Genomic DNA, 24,636 nt, shown 5'->3' with positions numbered 1-24,636 from the left:
TATGATAAAAAATTTACAAATAAATGAAATATAGAATAATTTGCTTAAGTATTTTATAATAATTTTTATTGGTTTTTTTAATTTACATGTTTAGTGTCGAATGATAAAAAAAATCATTATAATGGTTAGTTAATACTTTGCTTATTCAAGTTCTTAATAAATGATCATCACAAAATAATTATTTAGCATTATCTCTTAACTCTCATTATAATTTGAGATAATAATAACAATTTATTATCTGATTATGTTACTAATAAAATTAGAGTTATTTTATTATTTCAAACATTCTCATATCTTAATTGCTTGTTATACTATATATGTCAAATAGAGTTTATATATATATATATATATATATATATATATATATATATATATATATATTAACTAATCCTAATAGTGATGATAATTAGTTGATTTTAAATGAAATTAGTCACTTAATCTTATTATTTATATTTAGAGTGGAAGACTCAAATGTCAATTCAATCACATCTAGAGATTATCAAAATTTTACACATTGGAATCCACTTGGGAATAACCTGCTCACAAACAAGAACAACAAACATACATACATCTGAGAATGAAGTAACCCTAACCCTTTTTCAAGTAATCATTGAACTTTGAAAATAAAAACAACAACCACAAGATGATGAACATGTCCAAAACTATACACAGTAGATATGATGGCAATAATAGCAGCATTACTTAAAAACTAAACTTAAAACATCTAACTATGCTTTTATAATTTAATTAGTACACATTTAATCATTCTTAATTAGTTCATAACATAATCTCTGAAACTTTGGTAGTTGATTTTTGAGTACATATATATAACTGATTTTGTAGTACAACAATATTTTGTAAAGATGAAGATATAAATACATACAACCATTAATCATTCATTCAAATAAATAATAATAACAATAAGTTTTTGATAGAATTGAAGATACCTTGTCACATTACATGCCAAAAGGAAAGTAAAGAAGAAATACATCCATGCTACATACTTGCTTGTGTTGATTTTATTATTCCGCTGACACACAAAAAACTTTGATGGGTAGTGCACAGTTCATAATTTTGCAGCAATATAGATCATAAAAAGATTATTACGCGTAATTGTTGTAGTTCTCCCAGGATTTTCCCATGGACTGAAATTCTGCAAATTGATGATGCTGCAAACCAAATTTTATTCATCAATGATCAGAATAATATATATATCTATGTACTTATTATGCATATGATTTTCAGCAACACATACATACAACAGAACACACGCTAATTATCTATCGTAGTTTTGTGTCAATTGATGTAAGAATTTTGCCCTGTCGATTATAGTTGTTGTAAATCAAATTGAAGTGACGATGATGTATATACATATAACTTTGGCTAATAAGAATTATTGATCTTACTTCTTGAAAGATTGAGGAGTTATTGACGAGAGAATTGAAGATCATTGTTGGACTCCATTTGCTCATAATCACAAGAGATTCTTCTTCGTGATGCACCATGTCCTCCGCAGCAGCTTCCAAAGGCTGGTGGTGATCCTTCGCCGAAGAACTTGGTTCTTCTGCTTCTGCTTGGGCAAGGGAAGAAGGAGGATTCAAGCCTTGACTATGGTGATTATCGTTATTATTAGTACCTGCAGATTCTTCAACATTCTCAAAGGGGTTCCATGTACTCAATCGATTCAATCCAATAACACTTGTTGCCACATCATCATTGTTGTTGTTGCATTGCTTATTATTATCATTATCATTATTATTGTTATTTTGATCATTATTATTTGCCGTTGATTCTTGATGAGCAAGCTTCTTCAACCTGGTCTTCTCTCTTGTTCTTTCCCGGGCCCTTTCCCTTGCCTTTTCCCTCGATTCTTTACCAATTGGATTGAATGAGCTTTTCCTTGAAACTTTGTTACTACCCCTTCGCTTCTTCGTCTTCGTGGTAGTTGTTGGTGTGGGTAATAGTTTTCCATTATGTCCTTGATTTTCGCTTATGGCCACTTCGTCCAAGCTCGAAACCCCTTCGCACTCAGAAGTTGAAGAGGCGCTTTTGCCATTGAAGCTGCTACAGCTTTGGTGATTCTTCTTCTTCTCCCTTGCGAGTTGTTTGATCTCCACTTTCGCTTGGTTGAGCAGCCACTCAACGGTCTTGCTTGCTTTGTCGAATCCAAGCATATCTTGAAGACCGAAGAATCTTCTAACAACTTCAAGGGACAATCTCATTCTTCTGTCCCTTAGTCCCCTAGCAGTGTTGATCTTGCTGTGCCGGTCCCTCTTGCTTGATCTTCTTCTTGTGGTGGTGGTTGTAGCCACAGGAGCGGTGGTGGCGGTGGCGGCAGCGGTGGTGATGGTCATGCCTTGCCCTGATGAGTTCTTGTTAGTGTTGGTGATTGAAACCTCCATGTTTACTACTCCTGCCTGATCGTTGTGATCAGACTGTCCCAGAGACTGGTGATGAAGAAAGTGAAATTCTCCGTTAAGGAAAATCTCATTGTCTTCAAATAATGGAGAGTAAGGGAACTGAAAGAAAGAAAAAGAAGGAGTGGGAGGAGGAGAAAGAGGAAGAGAAGGAGGAAGAGTAGAAGCACAATTATTATTATTGGCTTGTTCTTCTTTTGAAGAAGGGCTGCTTTCAATTGAAAAAGGCCTAACATTAGAAGAAGACGAAGAAGAGGGAAATAATAATGGTTGGTTATTAGGGTAGGGGGAGACTTGGTCGTCGTTGCCATTGATGAAGTGATGAATAGTGTTACTACTATTTGGTGATGAATACATATCTGATGAGATGAGAAGTCAAGAAAATTAAAAGTAGAAAGAAAAGAAAAAGAATAACCCTAGCTTTGGAGGTGGTGAAGCTGATTGGGAGTAGCAAAGGTGGTTGAGAACGACATGTTTGTTTTGATGAACAAAGAACGAACATGTATGCTCTCTATGCTCCCATCCTTTTCATTCTCTCCTTCCCCTTTCTTTAATTTTGATTATTGCTTGTTCCCTACTGCAATTAAAAGGAAGCTAAGCTAAGCTAAGCTAACCCATAAGTCATATATAGTTACTATACTGTTGTTTTTCTCTACCCTTATAGAGAAAGAGAAGGAGGAGAACGGTGAGTGAATGAGAGAAAAAAGAGAGAGAAAGATACAATTTATTAGGATCGTAAAGAGGAAGTAGTAGTATTAGTATTCAGTATAATTGTGGTGAGAATGACAGGACAAAGACAATGATACCTTACAAAGCATGAGCGTTGAAATGAAATTGAATTATGAGAGAGATCACAAGGGGTTGCAATGGCATAATTTATTGATTTATTTTATTAGGAGGAGGAGACAAGGAGCATCCCTTTTCTTTTTAGCAAAAAGTTGTTTGTGATGAGGTAGCTCTCTTTAGGAATGAATGAACATAATGTATAGTGAGTGAGAGTGAGAGTGAGAGTGAGTGGATGCAAGAAAAAGTTTGTTGTGCTACTTCACGTGGTGCGCACAGGGGTCTGTTGTTGTAGTTGTATGCTGCTGCTGCTATGTGCGAGTTGACACAAAACTAAAATTCCATCTTCAATTCTTCATCACACTTCACACCACCCCCACACACACTCCCTTTAAGTCATTTAATTTGCTAATACTCTTATCATGCTTTCCCAATTGACCTTGTATTGACTATATTTATAACAACATATAACTCTATTTTTATCTCCCTATCTTTTTATCCTTTTGTCAGTGGTACCTAGATGATATGGTAGCACGATGCCATGTCACATGTCATTATTTTTGTTCACAATTACAACGTTTACATTTCCTCTTGTCTAAACGCAATTTGTTATTCTGATTGTACTCTTTTTACTGTCGGTGAAAATCTAACTTCTTTTTTTTAATATACTAATATTTTATTTGAATATAATCTTTTAGGAATATTTCAAGACTTATACACACGTGCCAAGCTGTGTATGTAACCCTAAAAAAGGGTTGAGAATGGTGGGAGAGGGGGAAGTACAATAATTTGCTTGCATCCAATTAAAGGAAGAGAGTTGGAGAAGGCATGAGAGAGGGGCTTTGGCAATGGTGGCCAAATGCTGGCCCTTTGACTGGGGATGCTCAGAACGTCACTATCACAAAAAAGAGATGCGCCATCACTCACTCACTCACTCACTCACTCCCTCACTCACTTAACTTTGCATATACACTTGAGGCATAGACACATAGATAGATAGATAGATATAGTTTACAGATATAGATATAGATTATAGATGTAGATAGATATCTATGTATCTAATTCAAACTCTTCTGCTTTTGAGAATGTTTTCTTGGTTCCCCCCCACCCCTCTCCTCTCTTCAACTTTCACATTCAACTTTCAACTTTCACATGCGTGCTATATCTTTTCTTTTTCTCTCTTTCTTTTTTACAATCTTTTCAAACACTTATTCATCTTAAATTTAACAAATATATTATTTGTACATTAAAATTAGTCATTATATATTATATATATTTATATTTTAATATATATTTGATACCAATAATTTATTTTAGTACTTATAAATTTAACTGTGTTTAAAGAATAAATGTTATTGTAATTTATTAATTGATAATATTGTTCTTTTATTATGCATTATTTTTAATAAATTATTTTTGTAATGAGAAAATTCTTTCTTGATTATAAATAATATAATAAGAATAGATAATAATTTTTAAAAAATTACATAAAAGGATATTGAATAATAATAAAATGACAAATATATATACTAATAGTTTTAATAAAAATAATTATATATAAATAAAAAATGCATAAAAAGAATATATAAAAACTTATATATAATTTCTTTCTCTATTTTCTTTGATTGTATATATCCAAAAGAAGAAAAAAAGTAAAAAAGAAAGATAGCAATAAGTAGTAAGATAGAAGAATTGACATAATAGTGCAAGTGTGCAACTATGTATGTATGTGCTTGTGCTTGTACTTGAGCTTGTGTTTGGGATATGAATATGAATATGACATCATAATTCATTCTTCAAAGCCCTAACCAATTGGAACTTGCCAATGTCATAGATTAGTTCCCCATGATCTCAAAATAAAGACATGTTTGTCAAAATTAAATGGCAATAGTCCATCCACACTTGAAAGCACTCTTTATTATTATATATTATCTATAGTATAGTACACAAAAGAAAAAAAGTAAAAAAAAAAAAAGAAAAAAAAGATGAGATTATTATTTATGTCAATGTTTCCATTTATACATGCCGGGATTCCGTCCTTGCCACTAAGTTATATATTGACCATACATGTCTCTGATATCTTTTATTTTTATAGGTAGAGAGGTACATATATTAGCTATCTATAGCAGTAGTATTGATGGAAACCACTTAATTTAGAGTGGCATATATAATTATGAGGACCACAAACCAAAGGGAGGGGGTGGGGTGGTTCTGGGGTTGCTTTCAAGTATGTGATAACTATGACAAGTAAAGCACACTGCTCTCTATATGTTTATATCTATATCTTCATCTATAGATATATATATTTGTAGGACATACTATCTTAGCTACTTTCATGTTTATTATGTATTATGGGAGTGGTTCCTCATTGGGAGAGTTCAATCAATTCCTATGTTCAAAATTAGGTTTGTGAGCAAATTAATTTGGTGGAAATAAAATAAATTTGCTTAATTTTAGTATGAGAAATATTCAAAGGCCAACCAGATTTATTTGGCCATTACTTTTAGTTATTAACCTAATTCTTTTAGTCTAATAATTCAATAAGATATTTTTAACTTATATTTTTAAATATTGATAAATTACTGATAACTAAAAATAATAAATTTTACTGATTTTTAACATTTCTCTTTTATAGTATCAAAACTTATTTTATATGGTTGAACTACTTCTAAAAAAATAGGTTAAAAATTACTATTGGTTTCTATAAATTTTTTAAATTTGTAATTAAGTTTTTATATTTTAAAAATTTTCAATTAAATCCATACACTAATTTTAAATTTATAATTAGATTTTTTTTATCAGTAAATGTTACAAAAATATTTTCATTCATCTCACATCAATAACAAATATACCTTAGTATATTTTATTAAATTAAACGCTTCTAAAATGGCAAATATGTAATTATAAATTTAAAACTAATGTAGATACACCCGGTTAAAAAATTTTTAAATATAAAGACTCAGTTACAAACTTAATAAATTATAAAACTAATAGAATAATTTAACCAAAAAAAATTAGACCATTCAAAAAATAACGTTTAAAATGTAAAATTATCATAATGACATAAATAGGAAAAAAATTATTGTATATGAAATTTGCCATTAATAATTTAATAAAAAATAAATCTTAATATATTATATTAAACTTTTTTAGTTTTGAACTTTTGATAATTACAAAATAACTTTAAAATATATATTTTAGATTTTTTGAAAAGATAAAATATAAAGAATAAACTTTTAGCTAACTATTTTTTTTTAATTTATAATTTAGAGTTTAGAAGTAAAAATTTATGATTTAAAATTTAAATAAAAAAATAAGTTTTTAAAGATGATTGAGATTGACTAAAAATAGTTAACTCTGTAATATTATTACTCTTTTAAAAATACTTCTAACTTTTTAAAATGATAAGTACAAACATATTTTTTTTTTAATTTATCAAATACAAAATACTGGACATTTGCTTGTGCTCTTGAAAACAAATATTTCCGAAAACTTTGACCAAATCAAAACTTTCATCTATCAAAATTAAAGGGATAATGTTAGATAATCAATAATTTTTTTGAACAATATGAATAATTATCAATTAAATTAAAATGCATTATATTTCTAAATTACTTATCTAAATCTTAATATTAGAATAATCATTTGTACACCAAATAAAATAAACATTCAATATATTTATGATTCTTATTTTTATTATCTACCTATATTTTTTCAAATTAAAAACACCTATTCTAAAAATTCGCGCATGCATCACTCACCTCATAATAATGAACTGATTTTTAAAATTAAATTAGTTCTATTAAATAAAAAAAATTGAGATGTAATATTTTTTTCATCTTCTTTTACTACTATGTCATCTTATATATGAGATAAAGTGTGCAAAATTAAATCAAATAAATTATAGTAAATTTATTTAAACTTTATATTTAAGAATAATGATATACATATAAAATAAGCACAAACAAAAATATAAATTTGGATGAAGATATATAGATATGTATTGGCTATGTGTATTAGAGATAGAAAATGCCTGTGGTTGAACAGCTTTCAACTAGTTATTTGCAGATTTTAACTGTTCCTTTCCAGCAGAAGAAACGCATGTGTGAATGACTTTGTGGGCTTTAGGGGATGAACCTCTCGTCATAAAGCAAAAAGATTTATGCTGCCAGACATTATAATATTATTTACCTTATTCACATTCACCACAAGAAAAAAATAAATGGGATTTATTAATTTTTATGATTATTAGTTTATTTCTCAAGAAATTTACTATACATACAAGTTTTTTTGGTAAAAAAGTTCATACAAGTTGGCTAAAACCTAACAAAAACGACTTTTATTTTAAATTACATGTAAACACGCGCTTCCCTACTCTTGAATAACGCAAACAGTTCTTTTCCCTCAATCAAAACGGCAACACTCAAAATTCAAAAAAAGATCAAAATCTCTCAAAAATCTCTAAAAATTGTCGCGAAAAGTGAAGTAAGTTGCGAAGCTGAATTCGAAAAGAATTATGAGAAAATGAAATAAGAAGATGAAGAAGAAGCAGCAACAGAAGATGAAGAGGAGGAAGAGTTTTGAATTAGGCAGAACTTATCAGCATATATACACAAAATTTCTTAAATAATACACTCAAATATCTTCATGTTACACCAAAATATCCTGCAAATACAAAAATATATTTTCTCTATGCTGCATTTTTTTCTTCTTTTTTTCTTATTTCTTTCTTTCTTTTAGTTGAATAAATGTAAATTCATCCTCTTTCAAATAATTTTATAGCATTATGTAATTCTTCTTCTTTGTTTGATTTTTTGTTTTTATTCTTGTTAATAAAGTAAAACAAAAAGAAACTTGAGAAGGTAAAACAAAAAGAAAAAGATGAATAAGAAAAAAAGAAGATGGTGATGATGATGAAAAAAAAAGAAGAAACAACGGAAGATGAGGAGGAGGAAGAAGAAGAGTTTTGAATTATGCAAAACTTATTAGCACACATACACAGAAAATTCTTAAACAATATACTCAAATATCTTCGTGTTACAACCGAATTTGCTGCAAATACAAAAAAATATTTTCTCTAATGCTTTATTTTTTTCTTCTTTTTTTTTCTTATTTCTTTATTTCTTTCGGTTAAATAAATGTAAGTTCATTCTTTTTCAAGTAATTTTGTAGCATTATGTATTTCTTCTTCTTTGTTTGGTTTTTTTATTTTTATTATTGTTAATAGAGTAAAACAAGAAGAAACTTGAGAAGGTAAAATAAAAAAGATGAATAAGAAAAAAAAGAAGATTATGATGATGATGAAAAAGAAGAAGAAGAAGCAACAGAAGATGAGGATGAGGAAGAATAAGAGTTTTGAATTATGCATAACTTATAAGTTCACATACATCGAAAATTCTTAAACAATACACTCAAATATCTTTGTGTTACACCAAAATTTACTGCAAATACAGAAAAATATTTTCTTTAATGCAAAATTTTTACATTACATTCAATTCAAACCATCAACGATGAACAACAATTCACCTACAGAATCATAAACTACTAACAAAAACATTAACTAAAATCGAACCACACCTCAGCCATTTGATTGGATTCAAAACAATAATCAACTTCGTTCTGGTTTAATTGACGATCTGAACTTGAATTATTCATTATTTTCAACGAGATAACTGTTCAAAACTGATTTTAGAACTTGATTTAAAAAACGTATAGAAAGAACGAAGAGAAACGCAGATAACGCAGAGATGGAAGAGAACGTAGATCGAAAACGTTGAGAAGAATCGAAAATGGAAACAAAATTCTTTCGAAAAATGTTTGTTAGAATAAGGGCCCGTTTGGGAAGTTTTAAAAGTAATTTTTTGAACTTTTGACTTATGAAAAGTAGTAGTATTAATGTCTGGTGCAATTTTCAAAATCAAATTGCAGCTTTCTAAAAAACTATTTAGAAGTTTATAGAGAAGTTAAAAAAATAACTTCTCTCATAATACTACTACTTTTTATCACATTTTTATAAAATAAGCACTTTTAGAACTAAAAATCTAAACATAAAATTAAATAACTTATTTATAAGCTACTTTTAATATAGTTATTTATTATTTAAACTATTTTTCTAAAAAGAGTTTAATTAAGCTATTTATCTAAATTAGACCTAAAAGACACATGAAATGAATTAGAGTAAAATAATTTATATAGGCTTGTATGGAAAAATGACTTGGTATATAGAGAATAATTATTTTTTAAAGGGTGGTCTTCTTACTATCATTAATTATTGTACACACTATTTTATGATTACTCGTTGTTAAAAAGAATATTTAAAAGCACTTTTGAGAGTATTTAATCTTGAAATTGAGAGAAAATTAGTGCAATGTGATTTGGCCATTTGGGCTAACAAAATACTAGTAATAATGGTTTTTAATTTTTTTTTTTTATCAATACTCTTAATTAAACATGAATTCGGCTCCTTCAAATTCTCACGCATATATTAAAATTCTTCTTTTTTATAATTAACAAGAATTTAATTTTAAACCTTTTGATTATAAAAATCTCCAATATCATGTCATTAAGTAACTTATTTTAAGTCATTAAATTATAACTTAAATGACATAATTTTTTAACCAACTTAAATTGGTCAAGTAGTCAGCTCACTCGTCCGTTTAAACAAGTGTTGGGGGTTCGAATACTGCCTTGCGCATGCAGCAACCCATTGGCCAGCAGTAGATCCTTAAATGGAGTTCCGATCCGCAACGGATTAGATCTTGATATGTCGGATTGGGGGATACCATACGTAACCAAAAAAATGACATAGTTTTTTTTACACTCATTTTAAAGTTGTGAATTTAAATCTGATTTCTAGCTTTTTGATAAAAAAAAAGTAATAACTTATCCTAAAATTTTATATGTTAGGCAAATATGCATGAATAATTGTCTCACATAACTCATTTTAGTTTTGATATATATCTTGCTAACTCTTGCCTTTGTTCTTAAAAATCTTGTTTATTAAATATTTGTTTTTGATATTTTAGATATGTCTATTTGGTATAATAAAATCACTTATTCTATAAATTTAAATTTGGTTATATTTTTAATATTTTTAATTTCGTATACAAGAGCCTATTCTTAAATTTTTTCATAAACTTTTTTTTTCTTTTTGTTTTAAAGTATGTTAAAAAATTTTCTTTTTATTTTGACTATTATAGTTATATATCAAAACTTTTCATAAACGTAATCAGAATATTTTGAATTATACATATACCTTCAATGGTGATGATGTTGGATGTGATATTTTAATTTTAAAGTTTTATTTAACCTATATAGATTTAATTTGGTAAAAAATTTTTCATACCTGTTTTAGTTAAGAGTAAAAAAGATTTTTAATTGAAATGATTTAAATTTAATGTTTTTTTATTTAATATTATATCATCAATAAATGGTCAAATTATTTTTTAAATTTTAATATTTATATTTTGTTTATACTTTTACCCAAATGTTAATTAAATTTAAAAACAATTAAGTATACTTCTAATTAATTATACCCTTTTGAATAATTTTGTAAAAGGGTTAAAGTATCATATTAATTAATATTTTGTCAAAGATAAATTTTTAGAATTAATCTTAAAAATACTAAACTAGTTGTTTAATTAAATTAGGAATTAAAATTTAAATTTGATTTAAGAAAAAATAAAATATTCACATAAAGTTTATTTTATGAGAATAAAGTGTCGTTTTAGCATTAATTAATAATTAAGAAAACTAAATTACTGTTATATCTCATTTTTAAAAGACCAAAATATGCATTTTTAGCGTGAATTAACTTGATGCCATGTATATTTTTAAAGTTTTGTTTAACCTATACATTTAATTTATATTCATTATCAGTATAAAAAGAAGTGCACGTAAATTTCAATTATATAATGACCAACACAAAAAAAAAAGAAAAAAAACACTATATATCGAAGTATTAATGAAAATGTTTTCCTCAACTATATTTACTAATAACTTTTTAACTTTTATAAACGCTCGCATATATATATTTAGTCTTAGATAATGCAAAACTTTTGTACATTATAATTTTATAACAATGAAACATATCATCATTTAACATATTATACAAATTCAGTAAAATGATCAAATGGCCTGAATTAATAAGACAAGAAAAAGTAAGGGAACAAAGTTAAAGCACTTATATTTATAGAAATTAAAATCATATCTGATCCCTATAACAATGAGTGTTGAGAGAATATTATCTTTCCATAAATCGAATGGCATATATAGTCGATCAAATCAAGTAGGAATAATGTATGTAGTTAGCATAATACGAATAATGTTAAAAGGTAAATTAATGGAAACGAAACAACGACGTTGATACCAAAGATTTGGTCTTTTTTCAAAAAAAAAAAAAAAAAACTTTTTTTGTTTTCTTTGATGCAGAAAATTAGTTTTGTGCTAACTTTTCAGGAATTCCCTGAGATTGTGATTGGCAACAAGGCCATGATGCTCATTCTTATCATCATCATGTTGAAAATATCTATAGTTCATTGATTTTGCAGCCAAGAATCTATGTTTTTTCTATAAAAAAAATGTCTGATCCAAGCATCTATTTATCTTATATATTTGCTAAGGACCAGCCTAGACTATGTGGGCCACAAGAAGGACACAACTAATTATTAGGGAAAATTACATATGAAAAAGTCTAGGGTCAGTAATTTTATTAAATTTTGGCCAGTATGTAATCAACAGAAAAAAGTGAATTATTAGATGAAATTTCACACTAATCTCACACTATTAAATCATTATTGATGGCTATTTGATGGCTATCAATCACAAAAGTTGCTGGCCCTCTAGCATTGCTCATTATATATTATGGGAGATACTATACATCCATGTAACCATGAAATCAAGTTAGCCTAACACCAAAAAATTCCAATATCATTAAATGAAACATGAAATACACGCGCCCAACATACACAAAATCGCTCTTGTCCAACGCTTTTTCTCCCACACACTTCTTCTTCTTCTTCTTCTTTTCACGCTCGTTTACGTACGGAGCGTCTTTTTTTCTTCGTCTTCTTCTTCGCGTTCCTCCTTCTCCTCTTTTTTCGCATTCTTTCTTTTTCACGTGTTTTCTCCTTATCGTCATTCTTTTGTTATTGTTGCTACTGTATTTTTTTGTCTTTTTCTCCTTCTCTCTCTTGTGAAGAATCAGTAGAAGGTGAGGAAGAAGAGTTTTGAATAGTGCAGAATGAACCGAACACAGTACTCATGGTGAACCGAACATAGTACTCATAGTGAACCGAAAACAATACAATTGTATAATACTGAGTGAACGAAACATAATCCATTATATAAAATCAAATTCAAACAGCTTTCTACAGAATGAACCGAGCACAGTACTCATGGTGAAACAATTGTATAGTACTGAGTGAACGAAACATAATTCATTATATAAAATCAAATTCAAATAACTCAACCTTCAATTTACATATTATAAATTCAATTCAATTCAATTCAGTACACCTCCGTCCATTTAATTCAATTCAAATTAGCAATTGCATTCCATTCAATTCGATTCAAAATTGAATAATCCAAACTTTGTCAGTTTGATTCGTTTTAGAAGAGTAATCCAAATCGCTCTCCTAATTTGAAGTTGAGTCATTTATTGTTTCGATTCAAAAGTGCAGATCGAAGAAGAAAACGAAGAAGAATAGGAAGAAGATAAATGCAACCAGATCGAAATAAGAAAATGAGAAAATGAACGCGACTAGAGGAGAACGACGTAGGTAATGTAGATCAATAAGGAAGAACACGAGCAGATGAGGAGGAGGAGGAGGAGGAGGAGGAGGAGGAGGAGGAGGAGGAGGAGGAGGAGGAGGAGGAGGAGGAGGAGGAGGAGGTTTACATTGAGCAAAGCTTTAAGTTGCAATACGTTATATATAGCGTGTGTATGACAAACGAGTGAGAGGTAGAAAACGCGTGTGTGAACAAAATTACTTGGTTAACAACCATGTAAAAAATATATAGATACATAACTTTTCCAATATATTATTACATGATATATCATTGTTTTAAATTAATTGTAATAACTACTAATATCAAGTTGGTTAAGTAATAAAACTCAAGTTGGTATTTTTCTTTTAGTAGTTTTGAGTTTGTATCTTAAAATATATAAAATTACATTACATTGCTATATTTTAAATATTAACATTGATTTTTAACATTGATTTAGTTGAGAGATAGCAATTTCAAAATATTATATCAAAATTTTATGTTCTAAAAAATTTAGAGTTTAAAAGGTATTAGAGATCAATAAAAAAAAAGAGTGCTTAATGTGAAGTTAATGTGAAGAGGAAGTCATAGAAAGAATTGAGAGAAAAAAAATAATGATAAATTATTAATAGTAGAAGATAAGTATAATTATATAAAGTAAAGTTAGCTACACAAGAGTAGAGTTAGATGAAATATTAGAAAAGAATAAAAAATATTTATACAATAAAATAAAATTAAAATAAAATTTTAAAGGAGACTAAATTAAAATTTAGTCTAAAAAATTAAAATTAAGGGGGTCATTGCCCCTTTCCTGTTATGTGGTTCTGTCAACTGACTACTTATACTACAATTGCTTTGTAACTAACTAAAGACAACTTAGTACAGTGCCACCACCTTGTTATCTCAACTAATAGATTTCAAAAGATTTACTAACTACTCTTTGCTAGTTTACTAACGACTACTAACATCTTTCCTTAACCCAGGAGATGATGTTGTTTTTGAGGTATGTCTTTCTCTAACATGATTCTTTAAACTAATGGATGTTGTGGCTGCTTCAATTCTAAATTTAGGTCTAAAACTGAGAGAAGGTGTTTGTGAGAGTAGTTTAATCAAAATACCTGCCAACTAATCATACAGTGGAATATGTATTACATAAACTTGTTTGTTGCACAACTTTATTTCGACAAAATTTATGTCGATTTTGAAGTATTTGGACCTACTGTAAAGAACTGGATTCCTTGTTATCAACACAATGCTCTAATTGTCGCATAATGAAGTTGGTGGTGGTCCCGAGGGTATGTGCATTTTATAGAGAAGCTTCTACAATAAAATAGTGTCTGTCATAACATCTGTTAAGGTTCTAAACTCAACTTTAGTGCTGGTCCTTAACACGATTGCTTGTTTTAGGGATAGAAAAACTCCCCGAAGCACGGAAATCCCTGCGGGAACCTCCCTAAAAGAAAATTTAAAGAAGAAGAATTTTTTCTGCAGAGATGAAAATAGGGACAAAATTTTTCCGAGGCAGGTGCGAGGACCTGAGTGGAGATCCCACTAATCTCTAAATTATTAAATTTACTTAAATACCCTTAGTTATTTCTAATATAAATTTTCTAATTATTTCACACACACATATATATTGAAAAACCTAAACTCTAATTTCAAAAGTGTCTTCCCTCCTCTCATAACTAACATTGTGTCATCTCACACTCCCACTCTTCAGTTATCCTAAAACTCTAGAAGGTCAGAACTCCCAAATCCTAATCTTCCATAGCGTCACAACCATACCCTTCGCCGCTCCTCCTCAGTACTCATCGTTCTCGTACCGTCACCACCTCGCTGTCGTGTTGTCTACGATTGCAGCGTCCTTTCCCCTCTTTATCGCTGTGTGAGTGCATCCATGTTCCTCTCCACAGCAGCGTCCATTCTCCTTTCCACTGTTTGAGGTCTGCTTCGTTGTTCGTTGTCCGCTCACGTTTGGTAAAAAGAAGCCGCCGTCTGTTGTCAAGAGCATCGTCGCCGCAGCTAACGGTTGTTACTCCTCTAATTTTCCTTCTCCTCTCTTTCTACTTGACTTTAGGTTTAGGGATTGAGGTCCGCAGAGAATGAGAATCCGCGAAAAATAGAGATGGGACAATATTTTTCCACACCCAAGATTGAAGTCAAAGGCAGGGAGTAAATCTAAGGACGGGGACGGGAGTATGGAGGCATCCCCTGCCCCCGTCCTGCTCTATTGCCATCCCTATTTTGTTTTTTACTCAACCAAGCAATTAGATTGGTGCCAAAAAAGATGTAATATCCTGAGATAGATTTTCAATCATTAGCATTTGTGGTCCAGTCTAAATCACTAAATGTCATTATCCTTAAGTTGTATCTTTTGTGAATATAAAGCTCGAATTCGATTGTCTCTGCCAAGTAGATTGATATGACGAAATATGCATGTACTACAAGATTTTACACTGAAAACATAATTTTTGATCTAATAATGATGGCATACTATCAAAGGGTGAACCAAAGGTATCAGTGGGCTTGGGCTACGGAGCATGGGTGTAGGCATAAATTTTTTCTCTCTCATATTTACTCTCTCTAGTAATTCTTTTATGGGAAAAGTGGTATCATGACATGGTATCAGAGTTCTATGTTTAAAAGGTGTAGAGTTCGGTCGTTAATGAATTCTAAAAGAAAAAAAATATAAAACAAATAAAAGAAGAGGAAATTCCACTCCCCTTCACTGCAAAATGCTAAAATGACACTCCATTCTCCTCTATTTTATAAGTGTACATTCTCTTTTCTTCTAACTTTTAAAAAACTTCTCTTTAATCCATTTTAAATTTTTGTGTTAACTAATGTTAACTTTATCCATTTTTAAGAAAAAATAAATTAATTTTTTAAAAAAATACCCATTAACAAAAATGTTATTTTTTATCATTAAATTTTGCTTATCAAAATATTCTTTAATAAATTATTCTTTTATTAATTAAATTGTATTTTTACCAAAATATTTTCAAAAACATTAATAATTAAATTATTTTTTTAAGATACCTACCTTTCAATAATTTTTTTATTATTAAATTGTGATTTTATTAAAATTTTTGTTAACAATTATTTTTATATTTTCTATTAATTTTTTGATATCAATATATAATTTTAACATTAAATTAAGAAATCTTACCACTGTTAATATGTATAACAATTAATATATATTGATATTGAAAAATAATCTTACTAAAAATTTTTATTTAATGTTAAAATAATATATAGATATCGAAAAATTAATAGTAAAATATAAAAAAATTGTTAACGCAAATTTTGGTAAAACTATAATTTAATAATTAAAAAATTATTAAAAAATATTTTAGAAAAAAATAATATAATTATTATATTTTTTTAAAAATATAATTTAATCAATAAAAGAATAATTTATTAAAAAATATTTTGATAAGCAAAATTTAATGATAAAAAATAAAATTTTTGCTAATGGGTATTTTTTTAAAAAATATTTTTTTATTTAAAAAATAGATAAAGTTAATATTAGTTAGAGAAAGTATAGGAGGGCCAATGACCTAAGTGTACAATGTGTACAATGAAGGTTTAGAAAGTATTAGAGATATAATTATTAGTGTTACATTATCCTATTAGGTTACGCTTTTGGGATGAGTGGTCTTAGGACATGGTATTTGAGTTTCAGATCCAAAAGGTCAAGAGTTCGAACTTTGGTGAAATTTTCTCATAAAAGAAAAAAAATGCTTATTCAATAAATCAAGCAAACGCAAAAAGGCTCTTATTTGATGGGACATGTTAAAAATATAACAATTTGATACGAATTCATATGTGATTTTATTTTTTTTATATTGTGTCACTATCTTAAGATATTTATAAAAGTAGCTAAAAAAAATATTTTTTAATATATATTGAAAAATTAATACAATTTTAACATAATTTTTGAAACAATAAAGAATTTAGATCAAAAAATTAAAAATATCCAAAACAATAATTATGTTATTACCTAAAAACTGAAATAGAACATTTTGCTAACTTTTAAAAGTTTAGTTTTCTTATGCAATTTTAATTTTTTGTAAAGTTATAGTTGGTGTCCACCACACTAACTAAAGCAAAGAAATTGTCATACAGATTTCAATAATCAAACATTTATCAAATGTTTATGACTATTGAAAACAATGGTAAATCAAAACTTGTAATGTAAATAGAAGTGGAAAAAAATGATAGTAATTTATAAAAGAATATAAGCAATAATCCAATTAACTTTTTTTTGGTGCAAGTAAACTAAAATCAATATTTTTTAATTATTTTTATAATTGAATTCTAAAATATAGTTATAATTGAGTGCTATTTTGAGTACTATAACTAATAGAAAAAGAATTGATAATTAATAGAATCGTATTGTAAATTTCGCAATCATAATATAAAATTAACATATCTTATACTAATAAAAATTTTAGAATAGAATCTACAAAACTATTATAAAATTGTACATGAGCTTTAAAAATCATTAGAATTGTGAATGGCAGTTAAGTTTTTTATTTAAAATTCTAATTTACTTTGTGTTATATTTATAGATTACACACGTTTATTTTTTAAAAAACAACGTTGCAAAATAAAAAATAATGTGACGCAATTGTAGGACATAACTACAGATCCTTATCAGTGGTTGCAGAGATGTGTTACATTGCTTAGCCATCTTGATCCTAAACGTGAAATTAAGGGGTATATTAGTAGATTATTAATTTAAATTATATAAATTAAATCATTAATTAAAATATATAAATTAAATTATTAATTTAAATTATATTTATTTAAATTTTAAATTTAAAACTTTATAATTTAAATTTTTAAATTGTGTAAATTAAATAAAAAAAATAAAAATATATCAATATGATTAAAATTGTATAGAAATAAAAACAAGTTTATTGTATCAATAGACAAACTTATTAGTTTGTTGATGCAGTAGACGAATTTGAACAAAATTTACAAATTTATTGATAAAAATAAAAAATGAAAAAGATTATTTTAAAAATTAATTATTTTTTATTTATTTCAAAAAAATTTCTTGATAAGGGTACAATGTAGGTCAACTTAGTATAAAATGAATTTTTTGACCAGACCTAAATTGTTCTTTAAAAATGTATATACTCTCGACCTTAAGCAAATACCATCGTCAAATGGACACACGCGTCACCTTAATCAAGACCTCTGCAACCACCTATAGTTATGCCTACAGTTGCGTCACACTCTTTCTTATTTTGCAGTGTTTCAAGAAATTGACGAACGAATATAATTATACATGTAGATAAAATTTTCCATCTACACATTAGTATTCACCCTATTTGTTTTCGTTCTTCCTAACTTATATTTGAACTCACGTGACAGAATTGTGACAAGTACAAGTAGTATGATGTGAGTGTTATTTTTTATTTATGATTGAGTGTAACTATGATGCAGTACTAGCTCTTAAGTTTATTATTGGATAAGGTTTTTTAATATGTTTTTAGAGTAAAGTATTATTTTTGTCTCTAATATTTAGAGCAAGTCATATTTATGTCCTTAACGTTTAAATCGTTCTATTTGTATCCCTAATGTTTATAAAAGTGATTTAATATTATCATACTATAAATTATACTAACAAATCAAGTTATATTTTTCAATTATTTTTATTTAGATGTATTCATTCTCAATTAGGTCTCACTTGGATGTGTTCGATTTTAATACTATACTTACTATTATGTTTAGATTCAATTATGTCCCTAGAAAAGTGAATTATGTAAATGTTGTAGGAATTAGTTTCAACTTTGATGAGCTATTTTTCGGAGTGAATCATCGATTCTATCCTAAACATCTATATTCTAACTCCAAGAAGAGATTTTCAAAACTTAAACTAAAGTGCTTATGACGTGTAATTGACGGTAGAATAACATTGAATCACTCTTACAAATGTTAGGGATACAAATGAAACTATTTAAACGTTATGAACACAAATAAGATTTACCTCAAATGTTGGGGATAAAAATATACTCTACTTTATATTTTTTAACAGAAGACTATAATAAAAAATGAAGTCTAATAAGTATCTAGACCATTACTTAATTTAATTTACATGTTTTGTTTTTTAGTGTTGTTTTTGTGACTAATTATTTCTGATGGCGATGTTAAAAGGAATTAAGTAAAAAATCATAGACTTCATTTTGAACTCTCTAATCTCTTTTATGAGATCGAGCTTGTAATAAAAAAATGAGAAATCAAAGAAATAGGAATAAAAAAATGAAAATGTACTCATATTTAAAAGAGAAAAAAAAAACTATTTTCTACCAACAGACTGCATAACTAATGAAGTTTAATCTGATTATCTACTATACAAGTTCATTTGATAGTTAGGCGCTTAGCGGTTAGAATTCAACTAGTTAAGTTAACAATGAAATTGTTTAAAAAGTTGTATGTCAGTAGCTTAAGTTTGTTACTATATATATATTGAATGTACAACTAATTATAGATTAGAATTTATTATTTTTCTATTCTTTTTATTTAGGGAAACAAGCCTTTTTTTTTTCTCTGAATTCTTCTTCTGCTGGTCTCATTTCTCTGTTTTCAATGTTTTGCTTCAAATCTTATTTCTTTTTTCCTTTCTCACATGCGTTTAACCACCGTCTTACAGGATATTTCACCGCTAACAGCTCAATTATACTAATTTGTGAAATAATTAATTTATACAGTTAGATTAAATAAAGTTATATAACTTAATTAGTTTTAGATATAAGAATGTAGAGATTAAATTAATTAGTCTTTAGATATAAGAGTGGATATTTAACTAAATTTTATGTGTAATCTCTTTTAAATATGAACACTCTCTTACATTTATTTTTTTATTTTTTGATAGATTATTTTTTCATCTTCTATTTTTGCTGCACTTTTTTAAAATCACATGATTCCGTTGTAAAGAGAGTTATGTAATGTCTTTTTCAAATACATACCTTTTCTCAAATTAATGTAACTAGAAATAGAAAGAAGAAGACAATAAAAAAATCCGTTCATTGTTCTAATCTTCATTTCTTTTTTCATATATTTGTTAGGTAATAATTAATTGTTATTATAGGTTATTGCTATAGCTATAACATTAGTAGATTGAAATCTTAAATCGAGGACTTAATAATGATTAATAATTCTAATGATTTTTGAGTTTATATGCAGTTTTATATAGCTTCTTTAGTTTTATTCTTAAATTTTTATTAATCTAAAAATTTTATATTGGAATTGTGAATTTTACAGCAAAATTTCATTTGTCAAATTTTATTTTTGTTAAGTACTCAAACTCAATTAAACAATATTATAACTAAATTTAAAATTTAACCATAAAAAAACAGAAAAGCAATTAATTAGATTATTGATTATATTTTGTATTATAAATTAGTGTAACTTAGCTTGTGTTCTTGACTTTATTTACTTTACAATTTTGGATCTTACTAATATTTTTAATTGGTTATAAACATTCTAAAAAAATAGATAGATGTTTCATTATTGAAGTAAAATAAAATGAGTATTATCCTTCGTTTTCTTTAGTTGCAGTTAGCTTAAATCAAGTTAGTTAACTTACTCAGTTTTAGATATAAGAATGTACAGTTAGATTAACTTAATCAGTTTTAGATATAAGAGTGTATATTTACCTAGATTTTTTTGTATAGATAGAATTTATTTTTGTCTTCTAGATATAAGTACTCTTTCATTTTTTTATTATTTTATTTGACTATTTCTTTTTTATTTTTCATTTTTATCTCTATTCTTTATTTCTACTCTTAATGGAAGACACATGGGATAATTGTGAAAAAGTACTGATATCTCTCGCACCACACTTCTTAAATTGTTGACATAACAGTTTAATGTTTAATCCATGACACTATAAAGGCATTGCAACGATCCCACGCGTTAAAGTTTGGTTATCTTTATCAGGTTCAGTAATGGATCCGTCTGTGAAGCAAACCTTATTTTCAGACTTCAATGCAAACCACATATCTTCAAACCATGTATGATAGTTCTGATGGTTGAGTACCTTACCAATGAGAGGAACTCCTGCACTCTCCCCCGAATGCAAGTAATACAGACTCATCGGATCCATCAACGGATTCAGATTCGCTTTTGTAGTCGCGTTCTATATTGCGTTGATCTGTGCAACCAATTGCACCAATTCTGTAAATCGATGCTTCCTAAATTCGCATTCTGTAAACTTGACGAGTTCATTGGATCTGAGTTCATCATCTCGAGGATTCAAGTCCCAAAAAAATGTTCTATAATGTTACCTATTCGAATAAAAAACGCATCCCTTCGATCACAACCTCAAGCTACTCTTGGTGTGAGCACCATGAGGGAAAATCGGTGATCCATGTCAAGAGAGAGTAGATGAGGAAGAGAGTTTGCGAGAGGAAATTCAAGAATGATGAATTATAAAGAACAAATAAATTTGAGCTAACTATTTATACTACTTTCTATCACTAGCTATCTAATAAATATCTAAAGTCACCCTTTGAGGCACCATCTTAACTGCTTGCTGACTAGGCATTCTCTTAACGAACTCCTTGAACAATAAAATTATACTACAGACTCCTCGTATTAACGGTGAATTCTACCCAACCCCCTCTAAAATAACATGTAAGTTACCCTTCATGATGTGTTACATTCTAATTGGTCATTATCTTAACCATGGTTAAATTATTTTATAATTACTATTTTAGATGGGTAATAGTATAATTATCAAAAACTCCATTCCCGTTGAAGCACCCTTCCAACTCCTCCATTCTTTTTCCATCACGTAGCTTCAAATCCTTCCAAGCATGTCGTCGACGTTTGTGACAAAAAGCGACAGTGGTCATCTACTGCTCTATTACGCAATTTCTTCTCTTTCTTCAGTGTATCATCCTTAACGACGTCGTTGAATTTCCTTCTTTCGTAACTTTGCCGTCCTTCCCAACATGGCCAGCGCGAACGTCATCTCCTGGTCCTCTCACTCAATCCCTCTTTTTGTCCTAAAATGATTAGTTTGGTTATTAAATTTTGTCATTAAAAAATATATCTTTATTTAATTACATAATGGAACATATATTCATATGTAAAATATAATATAATAAAATAAATCTATTTAGAGTATTTAAAAATATAATTAAAATCAGAAATATACAAATATAATAATAAAATTTGTACTCTAAACAAGTAAACATTTCTTTTATCATACATGAATTATTTAAAAAAATAAATAAACAGTTAAAATTAATAACACAAGTTTAAAATGATAAAATTCGACTTTCTCACAAATATTTTTTTATAGTATTTTATTCTTTTAATTTTTAATTTATTAGTACTTTATTATTTAATTAATAATTAAACAAATTATTTTCATGAAAAATCATTTTTTGTATTATTTTAAAAGAAGAGACCAATATAACAGTTTAAAAAATAATGTAAAAATGACATTTTAAATAAAAAATAGTTAATATTAAAAATTTTAAATACAAAAGTAAATTGTATAGATATTTAAGATATAAATATGAAATACATGTCTAAAATAAATAAAATAGATAAAAATAATTCTTTATTTCTCGTGAGTATGTCTAAAATAAATAAAACAGACAAAAATAATTCATTATTTCTCATGAGTACTCCCATTTTATCTGTTTTATTTATTTTAGGCATGTATTTTTTCTCTATCTCTTAAATATTTATATAATTTATTTTTGTATTTAAAAATTTTAATATTAAATACTTTTTATTTAAAATATCATTTTTATGTTTTTTTTAACTGTTGTATTGGTCTCTTCTTTAAGATAATATAAAAAATAATTTCTCATAAAAATATTTTTTAATTATTAATTAAATAATAAAATACTAATAAATTAAAAATTAAAAGAATAAAAATACTATAAAAAGAATACGGTAAAAAATTGGATTTTATCATTTTAAATTTGTATTATTAATTTTAATAATATATCTATTTTTAAATAATTTATGTATATAAACAAATATGTTTACTTGTTTAGAATATAAATTATTATTATATTTATATGTTCACGATTTTAATTATACTTTTAAGTATTCTAAATAGATTTATTTTATTATATTATATTTTACCTATCAATATATATTTCATCATGTAATTAAATAAAAATATATTTTTTAATGAAAAAATTTAATAACTAAACTAACTATTAATTATGTTGGTAAGAAGTGATCCACGGCAAAAAGAAGGATAGAGTGAAGACGACTGGAGATAGCGATGACGGGAAAAACAGGCAATGGAAATTCAACAACGTCGTTAAGGAATGATCCATTGAAGAAAGAGATTGCGTGAGAAAGTAGTAGATCGCAACGACGTCGGTGCTGCTTCTTGTCACCACCGCGGCGACGACGATGCTTGGAAGGACCGAAGTTACATGATAAAAAAAGAATGGAGGAGTGAAGATATGCTTCAATTAATGAGAGTGAAGTTTTAATATTTTAAGAAATTATATCATTACCCATTTCAAACCATAAATTACAAAATAATCTAACTATGGTTAAGATACTGACTAATTAAAGTGTAACACATAATGAAGGGTAACTTACATGTTATTTTAGAGGGGGTTGGGTAGAATTCAACCATATTAACACACTGCACATATAGTATACAGTATACACAACTAACTTAATAGTTGTCAAGTATGGCAACACAAATTAAGATAACTAGAAAGAGAAAGAGAAAGACAATGAAAAAAAATCTCTATTTTCTTTTTTATATCTATTAAATGTTACTTATTATTATAAGTTATTGTTATACTTATATTCTCTCTTTTTTACCATGTTTTGATTTTATTTATTCGTGTAAATTATTGTACAAGATATTCGCTTTCTTTTTGCAAATGTTTGTTTCGGATGTGAATTTTCGATTCATGATTTTCATGCTATCTCACCTCATAGAGCTGTTTCTGTCATCGCGCGTTTTGTTCAATTGCTTAATTTTTATTTTAATTCGGATGGTTTCACCTATAAATTAAGTGAGTATTCTTTGTTTTTGAAATTTCTTATTTTAGGGTTTTATTTAATGTTTGGATTTTTGGTTGAATTTGCCTTTGTGTTTTGTTTGGTTTCAATAATTTTGAGCTGAAATTGAAAAGATTAGTGTTGCATTAATTTAATTGATATGGGTTCGGATGGAGGGAGTGTTATTGTTCTAAATGATAGTTAAGTTTTTAAATAAAGATTCTAATCTAATTCTATTATACATATAGAATAAATAATATAAAATAAAAAGTAATTAATTATTAGATACCAGTTGATTTTTCTTAATATACTTTTTTTTCTTTTTTTAGTTATATTTTTTTTTAGAAAAAATGTGTATGAGAGACAAAATAATTCTTATCATCATAATTCTATGGTGTTGGTTCAAAGATGAAGTAGAAAAAATGAAAACGATGAGGACATGAACAATAAAAAAATGAGCAATGCTAGGGGGCCAGCAATTTTTGTGATTGTTAGCCATCAACTAGCCATCAATGATGATTTGATGGTGTGAGATTGGTATGAGATTTCATCCAATGGCTCACATTTCTCTGCTGGTTACATGCTGGCCAAAATTTAATAAAATTGCTGGCCCCCTAGACTTTTCCTAAAAAAATATTCGAAAAGAAAATCAATAAAAAAT

The 24,636-nt window shown here is 27.5% G+C and overlaps 1 protein-coding gene across 1 annotated transcript; it reads right to left on the bottom strand.

Moving 5' to 3' along the window:
- Positions 1-765: 765 nt before the first annotated feature.
- LOC112708777 (uncharacterized) lies at positions 766-3,417 on the bottom strand. The gene is made up of 2 exons (XM_025760710.3): positions 1,407-3,417; positions 766-1,169 (listed from the first exon to the last, which is right to left on the bottom strand). The coding sequence occupies exons 1-2, from the start codon at positions 2,772-2,774 to the stop codon at positions 1,104-1,106; spliced, it is 1,434 nt and encodes a 477-aa protein (XP_025616495.1). The 5' UTR covers positions 2,775-3,417; the 3' UTR covers positions 766-1,103.
- Between the last annotated feature and the right edge of the window lie 21,219 nt (positions 3,418-24,636).

This window comes from Arachis hypogaea, chromosome 1, assembly GCF_003086295.3.
Source record: "Arachis hypogaea cultivar Tifrunner chromosome 1, arahy.Tifrunner.gnm2.J5K5, whole genome shotgun sequence".
In the NCBI taxonomy this organism is placed as follows: Eukaryota; Viridiplantae; Streptophyta; class Magnoliopsida; order Fabales; family Fabaceae; genus Arachis; species Arachis hypogaea.
Note: the sequence above shows the minus strand (reverse complement) of the source record. Positions and strands in the feature narration are given on the sequence as shown.